This window comes from Carassius gibelio, chromosome A5 (genome assembly GCF_023724105.1).
Source record: "Carassius gibelio isolate Cgi1373 ecotype wild population from Czech Republic chromosome A5, carGib1.2-hapl.c, whole genome shotgun sequence".
NCBI classification, from domain to species: Eukaryota; Metazoa; Chordata; class Actinopteri; order Cypriniformes; family Cyprinidae; genus Carassius; species Carassius gibelio.
This window is the reverse complement of record NC_068375.1, coordinates 27,724,457-27,742,782: the sequence shown is the minus strand read 5'-3', so window position 1 is coordinate 27,742,782 and position 18,326 is coordinate 27,724,457. Positions and strand designations below refer to the sequence as shown.

At 35.8% G+C, this 18,326-nt stretch overlaps 2 protein-coding genes across 3 annotated transcripts in view; one reads left to right on the top strand and one right to left on the bottom strand.

The window, feature by feature from the left end:
- Positions 1–899: 899 nt before the first annotated feature.
- LOC128009103 (syntaxin-binding protein 1-like) lies at positions 900–12,290 on the top strand. Of its 2 annotated transcripts, none has more exons than XM_052592926.1 (20): positions 900–1,010; positions 3,547–3,596; positions 3,906–3,987; positions 4,079–4,155; positions 5,117–5,195; positions 5,407–5,510; positions 7,135–7,283; positions 7,543–7,627; positions 7,794–7,924; positions 8,128–8,235; positions 8,745–8,805; positions 8,886–8,951; positions 9,041–9,121; positions 9,203–9,341; positions 9,596–9,705; positions 9,948–10,052; positions 10,136–10,221; positions 10,320–10,474; positions 11,232–11,358; positions 11,588–12,290. In XM_052592926.1, the coding sequence occupies exons 1-19, from the start codon at positions 974–976 to the stop codon at positions 11,339–11,341; spliced, it is 1,815 nt and encodes a 604-aa protein (XP_052448886.1). In that variant the 5' UTR covers positions 900–973; the 3' UTR covers positions 11,342–11,358; positions 11,588–12,290. The 2 variants fall into 2 exon arrangements, with proteins under 2 accessions (XP_052448886.1, XP_052448887.1); XM_052592927.1 differs by having other exon boundaries at positions 901–1,010; positions 11,578–12,290.
- A 657-nt stretch (positions 12,291–12,947) lies between these two features.
- LOC128009087 (whirlin-like) overlaps positions 12,948–18,326 on the bottom strand; it is a 51,901-nt gene continuing 46,522 nt past the window's right edge. The window contains exons 11-13 of the mRNA XM_052592925.1: positions 17,670–17,845; positions 17,439–17,555; positions 12,948–14,286 (exon numbers count right to left, since the gene is read on the bottom strand). Coding sequence (XP_052448885.1) covers positions 14,104–14,286; positions 17,439–17,555; positions 17,670–17,845 — 476 coding nt within the window. The 3' untranslated portion in view covers positions 12,948–14,103. The remainder of the gene's footprint in view (positions 14,287–17,438; positions 17,556–17,669; positions 17,846–18,326) is intronic.

Below are 18,326 nucleotides of genomic sequence, written 5' to 3'. Positions count from 1 at the left end.
AATAATCGATACACTTGGAAGAATCAAACAAGGCATATAACTTACAAGAAAAGTGTCCAATGAAGTTGCTAACACAATCCAAACCATGTAAAACCAAATATAATTTAACTTATTCTAACAAAATAAAAATTTTTTTTTAAATAAACTCTTTAATTTTACTTATTCATTTTTTGTATTATTATTGGCAGTGATCACTTTTGCTGAAGCATAGGAAAGATATGCAAAACAACTCCGATTTGTTTTTTTCATATATGAAATATTAAGCCAAAAAAATTTATAGCCTATATATACATATATATATATATATATATATATATATATATATATATATATATATATATGTATATATATGTATATATATATATATATATATATATATATATATATATGTATATATATATATATATATATATATATGTATATATATATATATATATATATATATATATATATATATATATATATATATATATATATATATATATATATATATATATATATATACCTAATAATTTTATAGGGAGATTTAAATACTTTTTTTCCAGAGCCGTTAAATATTCTAGGCCTCTTGTGTTGGGCAGACTAAAAAGACGATGTCGCCCTCTAGTGGTCTTCTGGTAATCTTACAGAAGCACAGCTACAGTAAGCACTTGCACGTAATTATTGTGCAAAAACGTTAGTTTTTCTAGACATTCATTTCAAATCACTTGCTTTTATAGCAGTTCACTGTATGCAATACCCAAACACATGAGTAGAAAAATTGCTCACAAAACCACTCAATGCGAATTAAAAATGATTAATGTGCACAAATGTGTGTATAGTTTACAAGACATAGAGCATATGTCAACAGTGGAGCTGCGGAGGCGTGTAGTGGGATTAGACATCGACGCAAGCGCCACATCCCATTTACCCCAACAGTGCTCGAAGCGCGCGCACTCTGAGTCCAGCAGGCAGAGAGACAACAGCAGACAGGATGGCATCTCTGGGGCTCAAGGCGATTGTCGGAGAAAGTAAGACATGTTTCGTTAAAGTTATTTTAGGGCTAAATTATTGATTTATTTAATATTTAAATTTAGGGCTATTTCATCTATTTCTAATTCGTTTTCTAATTTATATTCCCTTATAAATTTGTATTTGTGTGTTATGTATTTCATGGTGAATTAAATGCAATTACACAGTTCACCCACAATATAATCCTCATAAAGTGACACTGCTTTTATTGAATCCTTTAAATGTAACACTTTTATTCTATCATATTGCACTATGCAAACAATTGATAGCCTATTGGCTAGCATAAAGCACTGGAGATTGGAGATATTCAGTAATCTGTGTAGTCCTGTGGGATTAAGGATCTAGATATGAGGGGAGGTTTTGCTGTGCTGTTGGGTGGAAGCACAAAAAAAGTGGAAAATCTATCTATACTATCTATACACCATCCCTTACAGACAGTTCTGACATTCCAGGGTCAGAAAGAAAAAATGTTGTAGCCCAGGTTATTTTCTGGCTCTTTGGCACCGTAAGGGTTGACAAGATTTTCTGGTGTTCATAATACATTCACAGATTCTTTCTTTCATCACATCCAGACTTCACACTTTTCACGATGTGCCCTGTGTCATTCTTTCTTGTTATTTTAGATGCCATTTATAGTGCTGGTGTTGATTAAATCCTAGAAATTCTCAGGAGAAATATCAATTATTAGGTATGCATTTTTGTTATACTTTTGCAGATGTGAAGATCAAGCAATTTTTATTATTATTACGGCATCAGCATCAGGAAATAGTGACACATTATAGCATAATACGCCTATGTCAAAATTGCTGCTGGATGGTAGTCTATTCATATTTTTGGACATATCGGTTTGTGCTGTTAATTAGATTTTTAATCAACCATTAGGTTAAGTTTTTAGTCTAAAAGCTTTCAATCCAGTTTCCACCCTTTAAATATTAATCACACATCTCACCGGCAACTTTTTTTATAAACAGAAATTTTTTCCAGTCTGGATGTTGATTTGTTGTTCGATTTTTTTTCAGTAGCCTGTGAGGTTGATCACAAGTTTATTTTCATGCAACAACACCTCTGGGTGCTAGAACTGACAGATCCAGCGTCAATAGCTGTGAAATGTGTTATATGACTGCAGGAAGCTGTTGCGTTTGGGATCTCGCCGTTCAGTTCAGCTTTTAAAAGGGCAGTAAAAATGATTCAGGTCCACTGTGCTCACATCCAGTGGTAGAGATATAAAGAGAGAAAGAGAGTGAGAAAAAGAAAAAAAGGAGTGACGGTCAGAGCAGGAGAAAGAGACAGATGAGGAACAAAAATAGAGAGGCTGGAGGTGTAAGAGGATTGAGAAGATATTAGGCCTGTGATTGCTGCGTCTCTCTCACCACATACAATATATATCATTTAAACAAATAAAGTTCAGCATTTCCTTTTCTGCTGCCATAAAAGACCTGAACGGTTTTTGATTTTGTTTTTACTATTTGATTTCATACAGTTTTCTTAATCATCAAATTACTATATCAATAACTAAACACTCAATCAAAAAATTCTTTACAACAAAACACATTGGACAAATGACAGAAAGCATCCTTATATCATACTTCAAACAATGTGATGCTAAGCAGCAAACCATAATGTTATGATAGTAAATTCAGCCCAACAGTTGTATTAGTCCGTATTTGACCCAAAGTTGCGGTTGAAGCAACCCAGCATTTTTTAGAGTATACTGTATGTTGTTTAGTGTCTGCAGAGGGTATGGTGCTATTTTAAACATATTTTAAAAAGTAGAGAGGGTTCAGTCTCCGCAAAACCTCTACCTGATGCTTTTGGCAAATTCTGCATAGTTGTGTCATGCCTGGCTCACACTACAGGAGGTTTAAAATCTTAACTGATTGTGAAATCTGGTTGCAGCACACACATATATTAAGAATCTTCCCAGATTTTCTTCCCTCGCACACGCTTCAAGATCGGAAATTTATGATGCATCATCACCCACTACAAGATTTTATGAAGATTATCATGCCAGAGGAAGCGCCTCACTTGATCTCACATGCAATGGTGCGGTTTCAACAGATAGACGCGTTATTGCAAAACTTCCACAAGCAGTTTCTCCATCTCCTCTGTCCAACCGAATCCTACAGCAGCTTGTTTTGCGGTCGCATATTGGCTGTTGTGAAAGTACTGCTATAATCATAGCCATCATCTCCCCGATTTAAAATCCTAGATATCAAGCATGTTTGATATGGGGCAGCCCCGATTTGTTTGAGCCCTGTTGAAAAAAAAAACAGCATATGCTGGTTAGGTATGTTTTGATGCTGGTTTGAGCTGGTCCTTTGCTGGTTTAAGATGGACCTAAACTGGACCGACCAGTTTAATACCAGCACATGACCAGCTAAGGCCCAGCATTAACATTTGATTTAAACTTTGTCTAAGATCTGTTGCATGCAAAATATTGATATATTCCCTGAACATTGTCTTTTGTTTGTTTGTTGCAGAAATCACTTTGTTGTTCATGTTTTTGTTGTTGTTGTTATTGTTTTTGTTCTACAGAGATTATGAACGATGTCATTAAGAAGTTGAAGAAGAGGGGAGAATGGAAGGTACACATCAATCTCACCGTCATTTCGTCTGAAGAAAATGTCAATCATTATGAAAAAGATTCTTGTTGGCGTGTAGTAATGTGCAGCATCTGTTTGTGCAATCAAAACACAATCTTTATTTAGTCTGTACAGTATGATAAAAAGAAATGAATTTCAATGAACTTGAATTAAAGATGACTCTGGTGTCATATTAGGTCTCCCTGCTTAAAAGTCCATCCTATCCCAGTATTAAATAAACCGAACAGTTTGTGTTTGATTTGTTACGTGTTGTTTAAATCTACATATATCATGCATGCTGTTCTCCCTCAGGTTTTGGTGGTGGACAAGCTTAGCATGAGGATGATCTCATCATGCTGTAAAATGACAGACATTATGTCTGAGGGAATCACAAGTGAGTTTACAGACACACATACACATGGTAGTATATATTACTGTATATAGAAATTTGGCTCAAATGTACTTTTTTCCATTTTTTACTCCAGTTGTTGAGGACATAACCAAGCGGCGTGAGCCTCTTCCTACCATGGAAGCCATTTATCTCATCACTCCATCTGATGAGGTAAGGGGTCTCATTTGTGACCCTGCACCACACCACGTCTTAAGTCACTGGGGTATATTTTTAGTGTCGGTAATAGCCAAAAAATCATTGTATGGGTCAAAATTATACATTTTTCTTTTATTGCCAAAATAGTTAGGATATTAATTAAAGGTCATGTTCTATGAATACATTTTGTAAATTTCCAACAGTAAATATATCAAAACGTAATTTTTGATTATTAATATGCATTGCTAAGGGTTCATTTGGACAACTTCAAAGGCGATTTTAACAGATTTTTTTCACAGATTTTCACAGTATCATTTTTTTGCACCCTCAGATTCCAGATTTTCAAATACAGTAGTTGTATCTCGGCCAAATATTGTCTGATCCTAATAAACCATACATCAATGGAGAGCTTATTTATTCAGCTTTTGGGTGATTTATACATTTTACAATTAAGTTTTGTGGTCCAGGGTCACATTTATTTTATATATAAAATGTATCTTATATGGGAGTACAGTACATATCATATCCAAACATTCACAAGATGACAGTTACTGATTTACTGTACAACACAATGGTGAAATGTTATCAACGGAAATGCAATTTCAATAAAATCTTAATCAGTCTTCTGTTAAAAATGTGGGCTCAGTAAGAAAGGAATTAATACTTTAGTTCAACAAGGACCCATTCATTTGATGAAGAGACAATATGGACAATCATAGTGTTACAAAAGATTTATATTTCAAATAAATGTAGTTCTTTTGAACTTTCTATTTATCAAAGAATGCTGAAAAATGTATCACAGAAAAACATTTCCACAAAAATATTACGCAGCACAGCTGTTTTCAATATTAAAGTTTAAAGTTTTAAAGTTTTAAGTTCAATGTTAAATATTAAAGTTTTTACTTAAATTTTACTTCATGATAATGCATGATAATATAATATAAATAAATAAACACAATATGTTTGTTTTCAACAGTCCGTTGAGGGACTCATCAATGACTTCAGAGATCCCCGTAATCCAATATACAGAGGTGCACACGTGTTCTTCACAGACAGTGAGTGTGTTTTTTTATTTTTATACATCAGAAACTCTTTTCTACACATCTACTAGATAGTTATCTAGCATATATATATATATATATATATATATATATATACAGTAGTAGCACCGATATATATATATATATATATATATATATATATATATATATATATATATATATTTCTCACTCTTTTTCGATTGATTTGTTTTTTATTGTATTTTAGCAATCCCAGACTCTTTGTTCAACTTGATAAGTAAATCCCGTGCCTCTAAAGTCGTGAAGACACTGACTGAGATTAACATCGCCTTCCTGCCCTATGAATCACAGGTGAGTAGCCTCTATGTCAGACCCTGAGACTTCTTATGACCCAAGAAAGAACGGATGAAGCTTATGAGGATGTATGGAGATGTGGAGGGAAGTGTGGTGAATGCATGAGTCCTGCTTGTATCATGCCGGAACATTCGAGTGCAGCTTTGGTCAGTCTGTCTCTGTACCTCCAATCCTCTGTTGTTGCCCTTTACAATTAATCCTGAGGAGTGGCTGAATCAGCCCTCCCCATCCCAACCCTAATCCTGCTCCCCATTGGTTAATACCCTATCAATGAGTCACCAGGCAGCCAATGAGAGCGAGCGTGGAATTTGGTTGGACGTCATTAGGGTTATGTTCATGTGACAGATGGGGGAGTGTGTTGAGGCTAGTGTGTTAGGATGGGAAGAGAGAGATACAAAACTATGGATTATAGGTCAAACTGAGGGAAGAAAAGTGGATAGTGCAGTTATTATGTAGCTGTAGATTAATCTGAAAACCATGTTTTTGGCGAAACATGCAGAATGTACAGAACACAGCACACACGTTCAGAGAGAGGGAAGGCAGGTGACGTATCAATGAGTTACTACTGTTGTGAAAGAGGATTATGGGAAACAGTGACAGCCATTAACATTCATCCTTGCTAAAGACTTACTAGCTGATTCTCATGGGAAGATGGACAGCAGTGAGACGAGAGTTGCCATAGGACAGGAAGCTGCTTGGTAAAAGTTACCTGTGGCATTAAAACACATTTACAATTTATCAACACTAACTTAAAACTGCTATGAATCACCACTGCTTTCAGTAATGCTTTAATAACTATATCATATGGCTGACAACATCCCGTGTAGAGTTGGTGAGATGTTTTCTCGTGATAGCAGTAGCACCGGAAATATCTTAAAATATAGTCTTAGACAGTGAGGGTGGGGGGGGGGGGGTCACAAAGGTTGATTTAAAGAGACAGAACTTGTAAACTGAAGAACATATTTTTTATAGTTATGTGAAGCAGTTCTTTGGACCAGTAGGATAACACTGTGGGTGGGGCCAATAGAAACCAAACGAGTGAGAAATTTTCTGTCATTTGTGTTGGAATTAGGGCTAGTCAGGACAACAATTAACCAGGAAGATTGAAAAGAAGCAGTTAGCAGTCACCTTATCTCACCACACCTAGTTAGGACACACTATTAGTGTTCTACATCTCTATTGGTTTTTGAGTTCATGTTTGATCAAAAATACATCTTTAACCATGTTTTTAGAGAAAGACTGTCTGTGTTGGAATATGCCTACTTTTCTATTATATAGTAGGGGAAAACAGTATGTGAGACAAGAAGTACATGCATGTCTGAAAACTATAGGTGAAAACTACCAGAATGACTACTTACAGCAATATTCTGAAGTGTGTATCTGATGAACACTTTACTTCTAAATATGGGTAGTATGTATTTAATTCATACTGAATATGTTTCTAAGCACATGTTGTACCTATTAGATATACAGTGTATGATTTCATTGATGCAGCTCCTAAATCCATTTGCACTGATAAGCACATTTGAATGCATCTGGATCCCCTGAGGTGTTGAGAATAAATGCACAGATCTGTATGTCATAGTGAGACATTTATCTATTGCTGCTACGTTGTTCTCAGGTGTTCTCAATGGACAGACCAGATGCCTTCCAGGATTTCTACAGCCCGTTTAAAGCTGATGTAAAGAACCAGGTGTTGGAGCGTTTAGCCGAGCAAATAGCCACCTTGTGCGCCACACTGAAAGAGTACCCAGCTGTTAGATACAGAGGGTGAGAGAGGAAGAAGAAACACGTCTTACCATTAAACTCACACATCCTCATAAACACCATCTGCTGACACATATCTGTAATGTAACTCCAAGCATCATCAGCCCTCTGCAAAGAAAAAATAAATAAATAAAACAAGCACACAACTGTTATTTAAAAATCAGATATAACAGATTATAGTGATTAGATTTAATCGAGAATGAGCATTAAAGGTCAGTGACGGTCCGCATCATGATGGATTATGTTTTGCTGTGTCTTGAAGAGAGTACAAAGACAATGCAGTCCTGGCCCAGATGCTTCAGGATAAACTGGACGGTTACAAAGCGGATGACCCCACTTTGGGAGAGGTGAGTCTCAGAGCTTGTAGCACAATATTTAGTCTCGGATGATAAAAATAAACTGCTCCTGTCTGGCACAAGTGACCTTAATTTCTCACTGTCCAACATTAATTCCTTGCTCTACTGGTTTGTGCTCCATCTTGATCTGTTTCTTTGTTTTCCCTCTCTTTCACAGGGACCTGATAAAGCACGTTCGCAGCTATTGATTCTGGATCGAGGTTTTGACCCTGTCTCCCCACTTCTACACGAGCTCACATTTCAGGCCATGGCCTATGACCTGCTGCCCATTGAGAATGATGTCTACAAGTAAAAACTCCAACAGTTTGTAATTCATCTATATGCTGCTCTGAGGTCACTCAGATCGTTAGAACTGACTTTCAGTCAAGTCCAAGTGTTTAATCTGTCATGATGTTAATATCAATATCCTTCCATCATTTCACTGTATACAGTGCTGATGCGGATTAACTTATGTTGATGGTGCATATTTATATGGTGTGTGTGTTAATCAGGTATGAGACCAGTGGAATGGGTGACACTCGTATGAAAGAGGTGCTGTTGGATGAAGATGATGACCTGTGGATGACTCTGAGACATAAACACATAGCAGAGGTGTCCACGTAAGTCTGATGTTCCTTCACTGGTTCACTACCTTTCAAAAGATTTATACATTTCTTTATCACCACGGTTGTGTTTATTTGATCACAAATACAGTATAAACAGTAATATAGTGAAATATTTTTACAATTTCAAACACATGTTTCCTATTTTCATGTATTTTAAGATATCCTTTATTGCTGTGATGGCCAGTTTTCAGCAATCATTACTCCAGACTTCAGTGTCAATAACCCCTTAGAAATCATATACAATATACAATCTAAAATATGAAACTGAAACCAGTTGTGTTGCTCGGGTTTAAAATAAGTAGCATTCATCTGAAATGGAAATCTTCTGAAACATTATAAATGTATTTATTGTTACTTCTTTATAAATTGTATACTGGCAAATTAAAAATACCATTTAATCATTTTTAAAGAAGGACATTTTTGAACAATTATAACTATCATAAGCCAGAATTAATAATAATAATAATAATAATGTATTAAATATAATTATTTCTCTCTTTTAGGGCTGTGACGAAATCACTTAAGGACTTCTCTGCAAGCAAAAAGATGAACACAGGAGAGAAGGTGTGTTATTTATCACTGAGCAAACATTAACTGCATTTTCTTGATTATTGCTGATAACTGACTGTTTTTGTGTCTTCCAGACCACCATGAAAGAGCTCTCCCAAATGCTTAAAAAGATGCCACAGTACCAAAAAGAGTTAAGCAAGGTGCTGAGATCATTTTCATGTCTTTGTATCAACTGATTCAAGGGGATAATTAAGTCAACATTGCTGATAGAAGTTTTGTAATCTTGCAGTATTCGACTCATTTGCACTTAGCAGAAGATTGTATGAAGAATTACCAGGGTACAGTGGACAAACTGTGCCGTGTCGAGCAGGTACAGCATATCTCTGATTGGCCTGTTTGCTCAAAACATCATGTTAATCAGTGTTAATAGTGTCTGTGTGCTGCGTCTTAGGATCTAGCTATGGGCACAGATGCAGAAGGTGAGAAGATCAAAGATCCTATGAGAACCATCGTACCGGTCCTACTGGATGCCAACGTTACCATCATGGACAAGATCCGTATCATCCTGCTCTATATCTTCCTCAAGAATGGTGAGAGGGCTGCCAAATGGCAAATGATTTGTATTTTCCATCAGTTTTTTGCTGTGTGTGGGTGAGATGGGGGTGGTACGTTTGACATTGTGTGTACAGTTTGCACACACAGCCATTACTAATATCACACAACAGTGAGCAAAACTGTCATAATGCTGGGACGCAAGGATCTAGAGCCAGTTCAAACTCTATAATTATGTGTGGAATTACAGTATGTATAATTATTCCTGGCTGACTGTGTGTTTGTCTCATAGGTGTGTCAGAGGAGAATCTGTGTAAGCTCCTCCAGCATGCCCAGATCCCTCCAGAGGACAGTGACATCATCTCTAATATGGCCCATTTGGGGGTTCCCATCATTTCAGAGGTAAGCTGATCCTCACAAACATGTTCAACCAAAAAAATGTCAAAATTCTGTCATCTTTTACTCGCCCTCGTGTCGCTCAAACTCTGTATGATTTCATTTTCGTCCTGTGGAACACAAAATGAGATCTTTTGCCGAATATCCATGCGAATCTTTTTCCAAACAAACATGAAAAGAAAATCAGCACATCACTAATCATAATACCTTGGGTCAACATGCATAGCTCTTTAAATATGTATCCACAGCAAGTAACCACACGTAAAGGGAAGAAACCTGACCGCAAGGAAAGAATCAGTGAGCAAACGTACCAGCTCTCCCGATGGACTCCTTTGGTCAAAGACATCATGGAGGTGAGCTGAACCAACAGTGCTTGCCTCACTTTGAATATGTCAACAAACATTAACTTGAATTTCTCCTAATTACATTATGATAGGATGCCATTGAAGACAAACTCGACCCAAAACTGTACCCTTACATCTCCACACGCACAGCATCCTCAAAGACGACCACGGCTGCCAGGTAGGATTACCTGCACAAACACATGAATTCAGTACACGACATCTTCTCATTAATCTAGAGAAATATCTAGTTATAATAGCACTGCTGGCCATTTTCAGTGCACGTTATGGGAACTGGCATAAGAACAAGAGTCCAGGAGAGATCCGCAACGGCCCACGCATCATCGTCTTCATCACTGGAGGTGTGACCTATAGCGAGATGCGCTGCGTCTATGAGGTCACGCAGGCCAACGGCAAATGGGAAGCTCTCATCGGTGGGTTGCAGTGCTCAAGGGCCCTTTCTGACACCTCCAAACGATCAATGACTCACCGTTTCAGAAATAACCCTTACAACAGACAGAATTACACGATTCTGCCTTTCTTTTTATAGCTGTGCCTTTAAAAATTCCAGGCGATATATTAATTAGACTTCTTTATATTATGCACTACCATTTAAAAGTTTGGGGTCATTAAGTTTTAGTCATTTTTTAATTAGTACTTTTATTCAGCAAGGGAGTATTTAATCAAAAGGGACATTAAATATTAGATTATTAAAATAGTTATTAAAAAATAATACTTGTTTCAATTGTTTTCACAAAAGTATTAAGAAGTAATGGCTGCTGAAAATTCAGCTCGGGCATAAGAGAAATATATTACATTAAAAAAAAAAATATTCAAATGGAAAACAGTTATTTTACATTGTAATAATAATTTACAATATTACTGTTTTGTTGTATTCTTAATCAAATAAATGCCGCCTTAGTGAGCATAAAAATCTTACCAACCCCAAACATTTGAACAGTAGTGTATATTTTTTGCCGACCTAAAATCTGAATTATTGAGCATCAAAAGCATTCTGCTGTCGAATGACAGTGGTTATGGTTGTAAATGATGTAATTTGCCTTGACAATGAATTTAAACAGTAAGTGACAGAAAAGATGTTAACTGGTCACTGTATAACTGTTATTAGTAACAGACCCCTGCAATGTGGTTTTAATGAGGGTTTTTTTATGTCTCTGACCTCCCTCACAGGCTCCACCCACACCATCACTCCCATTAAATACCTGAAGCATCTGCAGCACCAAGACTTCCTGGACCCCAACGCAGCCCCTGAAGACCAGCTTCCTGCAGAAGACGAGTGATGAAAGACATGAAAAAGGTCAGACCTTTTTAATTGCAAATTGATTAAATTTAAATTTTTTGAAAAGGTTTTAATGCTTCAATATAAAAAAAAATCTGAAGACATTTTGAGCATCATATTTAACTCATTTAATAAATAGACATGTAGCTATTTTAATTCATTGTAACGTTAATCAAATTTGTCTCACTTTCTGCTTTCATTGCACTGCCTCACTATTCTGATGTCATCGATGACAAGATCCAACTAGACACCCATACAATGTTTCTTCGGCAGTCGGTCTCCCTTCAGCACTTCCCTTCTCAGCAATAGTGTTTTACTACTATTACATATATAACCTCTGTTACATTCAGTATCACCTATATATTAGCCTCAGATTACATAAAAGATCATTAACAGTGTTGTCAGTGTCATTCAGCATTGTTGGTAATATGGGACCAATTGACTAGCAGATTTGAATACTCTCTGTGTCTAGCATAGCACAACAAGAGAAATTTTAGTTTCCTCTTCTGTAAAGTTACTTTGAATTAAATCGGTAGTTCGGCCTGCAATGCAGCGTCTGCCAAGCATTAATGTGTCTGTTGTGTGCTAATGTCAGTACTGGACATCCCTTTGTGAATATCAGCTGCTTTGTGTTGTTTTAATCCTGTGGTTTGGAAATAAGAGTTACTTGTCTTTTATATAGACTTTGTTAATATAGTAAAGCCTGTTGACTTTCTATTTTTGTTTTACATCTTCAGCACTGAATGACTGCTCCTTGTGTACTATTGTAGTATGATTACTTCTTATGTTGTAATATGTTATTTATTTACACTTAGAACACAAATTCATGCAGTGTAAATATGCACTCTATATGCCATATTTAAATATATGTAACATGTTATCACATCAGAGGTTATGAAGTGCAAACTATTGTCTTGTGCATATAGTAAAATAAACTGGCTAATGTTAAACATCTTGTGATTATGACATTTGGGAGTTTTCATGCCATGCACATCACGCATTATGGTATTTCTCATAACATGACAGAAAAAAACATGGATCAGTTATAGTTCAGTTCAGTTCTATTATTCATTTGGTTTTGAGGCAGATGCATTTGAGTATTTAGAAACATGTATCAAAAGGAACTGTTCAAAAAGAATAACGTTAAAAAATAAAATAGATCTAATATGAACTACTAGACCTTGAATGGTGTCACCTTATTGCAGAAAGAGCCAAATTAATTGCAAAAATGTTGAACAAAAATATATGGTATAATAGGTGGAGATTTATGTAATAGGTATATAATACATTTAAATATAGCACTGCCTTTCAAGCACCCCAAACCTTAGAAATGAAACCCATGTTCTTCATTTGAACACATGAGGGCACCAGAACACTACTTCATCAGAAAACAGAGCTAGACGAACACATTTTGGGCTGATAACAGTATGATTTTACCAAGAAATAAAAATATCAATCAATTACAGACATTTAATTCAGTATTTAAATATTTATTTAAGTCTCTTTTCCAGTTTATCGTAAATAATAAATATTTCAGGCATAATATTGATACCCTCGGAGTGTGCACTGTCTTTATATGGGGTTGCTCTGCAATCAGCCTACAATAATTTAGTTCTTGTAAAGTTTTAATATCATGTGTTTCACATTGCAAAGTACAACAAATGACAAGCAACAAATAAAAATAAAAATCTTTATAAACTTAAAGAGACTATCTGCATAACGGTGTGTGATGTATCAATAAAACATCCTTTAGGGTTGAAAAACTAATATGTGTATATACTGTATGTTATTATTCTAAGTAGTGATGATTGGGTTCATATTTAAGGGTTTTGAGGTTTTTGATGTAGTCATTGAAAACATTATATCAACAGTATGTGCAAAAAAAAAAAGATATATTACATAAAATATATACAGCTTTACATTATTTTACCTATGTACAATAACTCTCTGTATGTTGCATAATCAGGAGCCATGCATTTACAGTACATATAACTGAAACACTGTACATCTGATCTGCTATACACTTCTTCATTATACCTCTCTATTACCCATCTTTGAAGTATGCACAGATATAAGATCTAAATAAAAGAGGCTGATTTGAGTGTGTGTGTGTGTGTGTGTATGTGTGTGTGTGAGAGAGAGAAAGAGAGAGAGAGAGAGATTTAAAAAATTGTAATTCAAATAAATGCTGTTCATTCATCAAATAAAAAATTTCTGTTTTCAACATTGATAATAACAAGAAATAATACAAAAATGTTTTCTTGAGCACCAAATCAGCATATTAAAATGATTTCTTAAAAATAATTTGACAATAAAGATTAGAGTAATGGCTGTATGGAGTAAAAAAAAAAAAAAAAAAAAAAAAAAAAAAAAATACCTTAATGGTAGTGTGTGTGTGTGTGTGTGTGTGTGTGTGTGTACGTGTGTGTGTACATCTTTGTGTGTGTATGTATGCGTGTATGTGTGTATGTGTGTGTGTATGTATATGGCACAGAATTGACAGACTTGATATAAACCTGACCTCATCCTATCAAACATTACCAACAGTCTCTGTTGGCTCTGCAGATCGTTCAGTGAATGTGTGGCAGCTGCTCGTTGTTTAGCGAGAACACAGACGTAAGGTGGGTGTGATGCAGCTCTTGAACTCTAAGCTAACTGTGACTCAGATACGACAAGCATGACTCATTCAGCCCCTCGTGCGGACTTGACATAAAGTGCAAGGTCTTTGCAGTGGCGTCTAGTAAAACTCTCAAGGGACGACTTCTACAGAGCAAAGTTGAACTCGGCGATCAAAAAGTCAACATAGTCTTTGTCTTTGGTCTTAAAGGCCTCCGCAATGACCCGAGTCACGTCCCGTTGCTCCATGCCTTTAAGTGACACGCCATTCACCTCCAGAATCACCTGACCCACACGTAACTGTCCAGAGATATGCACAGAGCCCCCCTTCTGGGAGACAAAAAGAGAAGGAGAGAAATAAGCAAAGGAAGTACTGCAGCTGTCTCAAACCTTCCGAAAAAAGAGATCATCTATCAAAAGTGTGAGAGAAGAGACGAGTGGGAAATGGGGGAGAAAATGATGGCTTGCTCTCTCAGATATGGCACTTCGTATTGAGAGCTTATTAGCTGACCTCCTGTCAAAGTATGAAGATAAAGTGCCTGGGGACGAGTAGAAAGAGATAACCAAGATGAGTGTTCTGGTTGTCATTTTTCGTTGAGCTGGAAGGAGGCCAGTCTAATAGTGCTGCTTTTAGGGTAACAAATTCCTCTACGGTCCACAATCAGGTTACGCCATGAAGGTGCGACTGTCATACAATCCTGCTGGAGTCTGATCTAATTTGTCAACATTTATTACAGTTGAACTCTCAACATGACACCCGAGCTCTACATGTCTCACAAAGACTGAATAGTGAATGCTCACATAATGAACATTTGATTAAAACCAAAGTGGAGCTTAGTGCGGTAGCCATGGTTACACCTCTGACATCGGCTCATAGTGCCGTGCTTTTCTTTCAGGTTGGATTCAATTCGTTACCATGTCAGATGACGTCTGAGATCTCACTCTAACGTCACATACTATATGATGCTTTAAAAATACTGCTTTAAAAAAAAAACACAATCAATAGCCATTATGCCTAATCAAGCTTTCAAATATGATCCGCAGCAAATTCTTTTTTTAAAAACAAATAATTCAGTCTAGGAATGTGGCATTTTACTAAATTGAGAAATATTAGTATTACCCTGGTGTAAGGCATCAAGGACAATCAAGCACAAACCCATTTACTATTCATTAGCTTAAAGCTAGAAAATAAATCTGTTTTTCTAATCATTTTTCCTTCCCATGAAGGTCAGCATTTTCAGGAAAAACGAATAAGCAGAGGAATAATCTGATGGTATCAAACAGCACTTTAAAAAGCTTTTCTCTTCACAGTTGCTTTTTCTAACAGACCAGCCAACAGATATGCTCAGGTCCTGCTGGGAAGTTCATTTTTAAGCTTCGGGTGCAGTCATATCACTTTGTTTGCGCAGGATAACGATGTACCTTAGCCAAAAATACTGCAATAAATAAAAGATGTGTTTTCTTTTTATATATATATATTTTTAAATACATTTTACAATTTATGAAGTTGCCGTAAACGTAATCATTATATATTACATCATAATTGCATTTTACATGCAACTTAGCTAGTTTTATTGCAAATTAAATAATATATAAAATTTCCTACATTTCCAAATTTCCACAAACAAATATACCATCAACTTCTGAAACTGCATCAATATTTTAAAATCCTACATTTCTCAATCACTATTGCCGTGGCATCCATATGCGTTCAACTTATAAATATGATCTTTCTTAAGTGACTGATGCACCATTAAACAGATTCCTCCAAGCCAATCCAATGTCAGCACACAGACTTCTAACAGGCAAAGATGATCATTTCTGATCGTCTAAATCGTGAGCTGCTTCCTAAACTCCTTTTTTTTTTCAGGGAGACAGGAGTGATGTCTCAGGACATTTTCTGGACAAAAGACCTGCTCCTTTAATTATGAAACATGTCCAGATGGGTCTGTGACAGGCTTTTTTTCTCCTCTGACCTTTCCAGTGGTGAGATTTACAAATGCTGGTTGTGTAAATTGACAGTCTATGCAAATTTCAAGGATACTCTACCAAGCAACAAAGAATACTAATACAGCAACACCGCTACAGCACTTTGTCTTCGGTCAGCAGTATCAGACATCTCTTTAAACGCTATTAGATACAATTTATCATATTTATTTATTTTTTCATACCCTTAAGCTATAGTCATATCACAAGCTGCTTGATCCCAATGTTTTTTAAATATGCAAGCAAACATATTTCTGTGCAAAGCCACTTTGTGCTAAAGGGGAAATCTCTCACCTTTTTGTTGAGTGAACAAAACAATGAGAGAAGCAAGTACACATGCACATAAACTGGACCTGAATATGCTAATGTGCTCCATTAGCTAACAGATGCTGGGCTAAATGTGATAAAAAATTAGATGAAAACAAACTGGCTCCTTTATATTTAAAACTTACTGTAATGTTATGACTAAAGATTAATCTACCATCTTAATACTGTTAGATACTATACAAAGATAAGGGGTTTATCTAATGGCAAAAGTATTAATTGTGTCATAACTAATTTCTAATAAGAAAACTGGGATTGCTTTTCGTGCAGAATCGTAATTATAGTCATGATGAAGAAGCAGGTTTTACTGACCTAAGCATTTATGTGTCTATGAGAGAACAGCTTTTAAAAGCTTTTTGAAACCACAATATATACGTTACAGCTGTATCTTGCACCTTGATGGGTGTAATATCAGACCTTCACAGTACATTAGCAACCCTTTCCATTATGGGAACAAAAGGTACTTTGTGGGAATAATAATTCTAAACACTGTGATACTTTTATGCTAACATTTCATATATATTACAGAAACAAATATATACATGTGGCTAAATTTGAACACTACAGAATGTCAAAACCTAAGGAGCTGCCCATCTATTCTATTTCTTTGTTGGTGGATTTTTTTTTTTTTTTTTTTTTTTTTTTTGGCAAGCTCATAGGTGACTGATCTGGAATGTTATACACTAGAAACAAATCAAACAGGGTCAAGCACAGAAACACATGCAAATCAGATTAGGTTCATATAGCTGATTTCAATAGCGTATCATGTTCCTAAGCTAACAATACAATATTCCAATAACATAGCACACATGGATTTATGGTAAAATAGTAAAATTGTAATTAGACTGAATTATTTTTAACAGTGATTTTCACATTTATATAAACAACCATTCAAAGGGAAAACAGTTTAATTATTGTTTATTTTTTTCAGGATTCTTTGATTATAATAGAAATCTTTTATAACAATATACTCTCTCTTTTGATCAAAATAATGCAACATGGCTGAAGAGAAGTATTTATTTAAAACGTCTTACTGAATCTAACAGTAGTGTATTTATTTATACAATATTTTCAATGAGCTTGCTGATGCACATTCTGGGATTGCCTTCAAACAGCTAATCTTTCTTAGCTGTAACTTTGAACTAAACTATGTCCAGAGCGCTCTGACCCACCTGTATGGTCGCAATGCGTGGAAGAGGCTGTCTGGTGTTGGCACCCCCTTCTACAGTAATACCCAGTGTACTGGCACATTTGGGCACCTGTACAAGCGTAGGCTCCATTATTCCCATCTAAAAATGACAAACAGTGCAAAAATGCGACATTAAGACATACATAATACTGTATAATGGTTATTTATATGATGAAATGACACTAACTCATTTAAAAAACAGAAGAGAACTTGCCGCTGCTCTCTGTGCGAGTCCTTCTGCTCTGCGTGTCCCACATCGGACCTGGAGGAATGGAGCTTTACCTGGTCGAGGGCTGCTGTCCTTACTCAACCCCCCAGCCTCTGCGATATCCACTCCACTGTCCTCACTCAGAGTCTGTCCGCTGTCTGACAGCTGGGACAGTGTGGCTCCTGGGAATACAGACAAATGAGCACATAAAGCCATAAATAACCACACAATTTCGCTTTCACAGATTAGAGATCTGCATTCAGAATTTATGTGGACCTCACACATTATTTGGATCTGAAAAGAGTTATAGAAGCTGGACCTTTTAGGGCTGTTAATATGTTAAATTAGTGTGATTAATTATTTTGGATGAATGAGATGCCCTATGACTATACTTTATGTACAATTTGTAATAAGGTATCCTGCCATCTAAGAAATTAAAGCCTTGAATACCTCCTTTATCCTTAGCCAATCTTTTTAATGTGTTTTCAATAGGGCTGTTATCAATACAGATACCCCTAATTCAATTTGATTGTTATTTATGTTGTCACATTTCCATTTTGTTTGTGTATTTTCCTTTTTATTTTTTCTCTCAGCAAATGCAGTCAATTATACAGAAAACTTCCTTACAGCTATCAAATTATTTATTTGCTATTTATTATATAA

Coding starts and splice junctions, on each gene's coding strand:
- LOC128009103 (XM_052592926.1), top strand. CDS start 974: ATGGCATCTCTGGGGCTCAAGGCGATTGTCGGAGAAA. Junction 1,011..3,546: donor CAAGGCGATTGTCGGAGAAA/GTAAGACATGTT, acceptor TTTGTTCTACAG/AGATTATGAACGATGTCATT. Junction 9,706..9,947: donor GGGTTCCCATCATTTCAGAG/GTAAGCTGATCC, acceptor ATGTATCCACAG/CAAGTAACCACACGTAAAGG.